The following is a 3093-nucleotide window of genomic DNA, read 5'->3' as shown; positions in this document are numbered from 1 at the left end:
CAGCATCAAGAATGTTAGAAGGGTGGGTTGGCACAGATCAGTCTAGAGCCAATTTTTTAAGCCCAATATAGTTACATTTTAAGCCCACTAAGTATCTCATACTTTATATAATTACATTTTGCATATTAATTAAACTTTGACAATTCATATTTTAATTATTATTAAGTAGAGTAATTCTACATACAACTGTGAAGTGCATAAACATCGCGTAATCGCTTTGAAGAAAAAGAATAGGGTCCACTATTATAAAATTAATTTTTTTCATGTAGATCCTATGTTTTATGCATTTTTTTCAAAACGATTACGCAGCAGTTGAAAATATTTTTTCTCTATTAAGTATATTATTAATCTTAAATATAAATGCGGTCAGATTATTACATCATTATTGTTTTATAATATGTATAAAATATAAGCAAAGCATTGAAAAAAATATGTAAAATATATTATATAAAAAACTCACATTTATAAGTAGGACGTGGGACAACTTATTTTCATATATTAGCTGTTTGATAATGGGAGAACATCAAAGGCTACAAGTCGTCGAGGGTTCAAAAGTACTACTGCAGCGTGACACAACCAATCAGACATTTTAAAGGCAAAGAAAGATGCACATAGGCATAATATATAAAAAGAGCTGCCTGCACTCTGCAGTACTGCTCTTTTAAGCAAAGATCTCCTCAATAGGCTTGGCCTCCAACTTGGCTTTCTCTGAATCCTGCAATTGCTGCTGCTGCTCCTTGGCTAGCTTCTTTAGCCTGGCTAGCTCAAGGTCCTTGCTCATCTTCCTCCTGTACATTTCTGCAAAAGTCATGGGCTCCAGAACTGGCTTCTCTCCTTCTCTGATCTTCAGAGGGTAAACTGTTGCATCTGGTGCTGGGTTCTGGAATGTGGCTATGGACAATCGACTGTAGTTTGAGTTCACCACTGCTTGGTGATCAGCGTTCTTGAACCTCCCGTTACTCAGATACTGCTCATAAAAAATACAAGTGAAATTCAATCAATTTCTTATATGGAAAAATTTTAGGAGAAAATCTATATGCATGCACTTCCATAGCAGCCACAAGATCAAGTACTTCATATCCTTCCAGTTTTTTTTTTTTTTTTTCCCACATATATTAAGGGTGAATATAATATCACTGCAATGGAGAATGCATATGGACTTATTTCATCCATTGAAGGCAGGGCCAATCAATATATATCAAAGCTTTAACAAGGTTTACTGGTAGGTGGCTCATGAAAGGAGTTTACTGGTAGGTGCTTGGGACTATCTCCCAGTTTCTTCGTTTCTTGAATGTTGCATTAATGAACAAAAACAGTAAAATTCAATGGCATGATTGGTTTGAAACAATTCATTATTGCTGTTTATAATTATTTAATATAATACATTTTTTTCTCCTAATTATATTGCACACTAAATATCTCAATTAAGCATCATAAATTAGCAGCAACAATGCAGTTGCATAGTTTCTAAGCATAATCTCAACAAAATTTGTATTCCTCTATTATAATCAAGCAAGATTTTGTTCTTTTTCCTTTAATTTTCTTAAGATTTCTTCACATGGACTTTTAGTTTCTCGCACTAATCCTTTTGCAATCGACTTTTATCTAGTAATGATATATATATATATATATATATATATAATTCTTTCATCACTTACATGACCATGGTCTCCAAGATTGACGACGAAAGCTCCTTCAACGGGCTGAACAGTGATCCAGGTCTTGCCGCCATCCCTGGTGGCCTGAAGCCCACCCACCTGGTCCTGCAGCAACAGAGTGATGGTGCCCGGATCTGTGTGGCGCTTTAGCCCCAATGTGAGGTCTGGCTGTGGACATTTTGGATAGTAATTAACCACAACCTTTTGGTCCATATCCACGCAAGCCTTGGTCAATGCTTCCTTCTCTAATCCCATCGCCTCCGATAGAACTTCCAACAGCTTGCATGCCAGTCCCATCAATTTGTCACTGTACTCCTCCGTCACTTTTCTCCACCCTTCTGGCTTGTCCGGCCACCTCGAATAGTCTCTGGTCCTAATTGGGTATGAGAAATATGTCACAATTTCACGCCAATCTTGCACTGCTTCTCCCTGCAACAGAAGATCAAGTTTAGAGCGTCTCGAAGTTTTTGGTTGCACAGACATATAAATATATATTTACATTCAATTTAGAGGCCAAAGAAGGGTTTTAGAGCTTTACTTGCAGATGGCTGGAGACAATGAAACCGCCCTTCTTGCCGCCGGACATGTCGAAACGAAGCTTTTCCTCGGGAGGCATGGCGAAGAAGTCACGGGCAAGACGTGTCATGTCGGAGATGAGACTGGCATCGACGCCATGATCGACCACCTGGAAAATACCCCAGTCCTCACAGGCCTCGACGATTTTCTGGCAAATCTCAGTCCTCCGGCCATGGACTTCGTCTATCCCGGCAAGAGAGATGATGGGGATTTCAGTGCTGAATTGATTGTAAGCAACTTTCGGACGCTCATCTTCGTCACGAACAAAGCTTGCCTGAAGGGTCTTCTCCCCCGCTAGAGCCGTGAGAGTAGTTGGGGCCATTTTTGAGTATATGGCTATGCAGGAACTGAATTTGAGTTTGCGGTCTCTCTCTCTCTCACACACACACTATTTTTCTTGGTTAATTGCGTGGGGGGTGGGTTTTGGGTTGAATGAATGCGTTCTGAATATGTGTAGCTTTAGATCATATGAATGGCGGATGGTTGCATGCTTTCTTGGGGAATAGATAGGCTTTATATATATGTACTGAAAAATGGGGGCATAAAGAAGAAGAGTGGAGGGTGTCAACTCGTGCCAGGCAGCTCAACTACCACCATATGCTCGTGACTGACTACTCTTTCGCATGTACATACATATATAACTACCAAACCTAATTCTTTTGTGTTCTAGAAGTACCTCCTCGTCTACTTGTAATTCATGGCACCATATGTCTTCTCCTTTTATATATATATATATAGTGTTTTGCCCTTTTTTCAGAAACATGAAAAAAGGCTTTATATATATATATATATTATATATATATATATATAGTTGATTCTCACTTAAAAATATGATTTCCGCACTCAAATATTTTGAAAA

The 3093-nt window shown here is 38.5% G+C and overlaps 1 protein-coding gene across 1 annotated transcript; it reads right to left on the bottom strand.

Moving 5' to 3' along the window:
- Positions 1-432: 432 nt before the first annotated feature.
- On the bottom strand, positions 433-2835 carry LOC108997708 (naringenin,2-oxoglutarate 3-dioxygenase). Its single transcript, XM_018974079.2, has 3 exons — positions 2197-2835; positions 1659-2087; positions 433-967 (listed from the first exon to the last, which is right to left on the bottom strand). The coding sequence occupies exons 1-3, from the start codon at positions 2554-2556 to the stop codon at positions 662-664; spliced, it is 1095 nt and encodes a 364-aa protein (XP_018829624.1). The 5' UTR covers positions 2557-2835; the 3' UTR covers positions 433-661.
- Between the last annotated feature and the right edge of the window lie 258 nt (positions 2836-3093).

The sequence above is a fragment of the Juglans regia genome, chromosome 11 (assembly GCF_001411555.2).
Source record: "Juglans regia cultivar Chandler chromosome 11, Walnut 2.0, whole genome shotgun sequence".
In the NCBI taxonomy this organism is placed as follows: Eukaryota; Viridiplantae; Streptophyta; class Magnoliopsida; order Fagales; family Juglandaceae; genus Juglans; species Juglans regia.
This window is presented reverse-complemented; position numbering and strand designations above follow the sequence as displayed.

Coding starts and splice junctions, on each gene's coding strand:
- LOC108997708 (XM_018974079.2), bottom strand. CDS start 2,556: ATGGCCCCAACTACTCTCACGGCTCTAGCGGGGGAGAAGACCCTTCAG. Junction 2,088..2,196: donor TTGTCTCCAGCCATCTGCAA/GTAAAGCTCTAA, acceptor CTTCTGTTGCAG/GGAGAAGCAGTGCAAGATTG. Junction 968..1,658: donor ATCTTGGAGACCATGGTCAT/GTAAGTGATGAA, acceptor TTTTATGAGCAG/TATCTGAGTAACGGGAGGTT.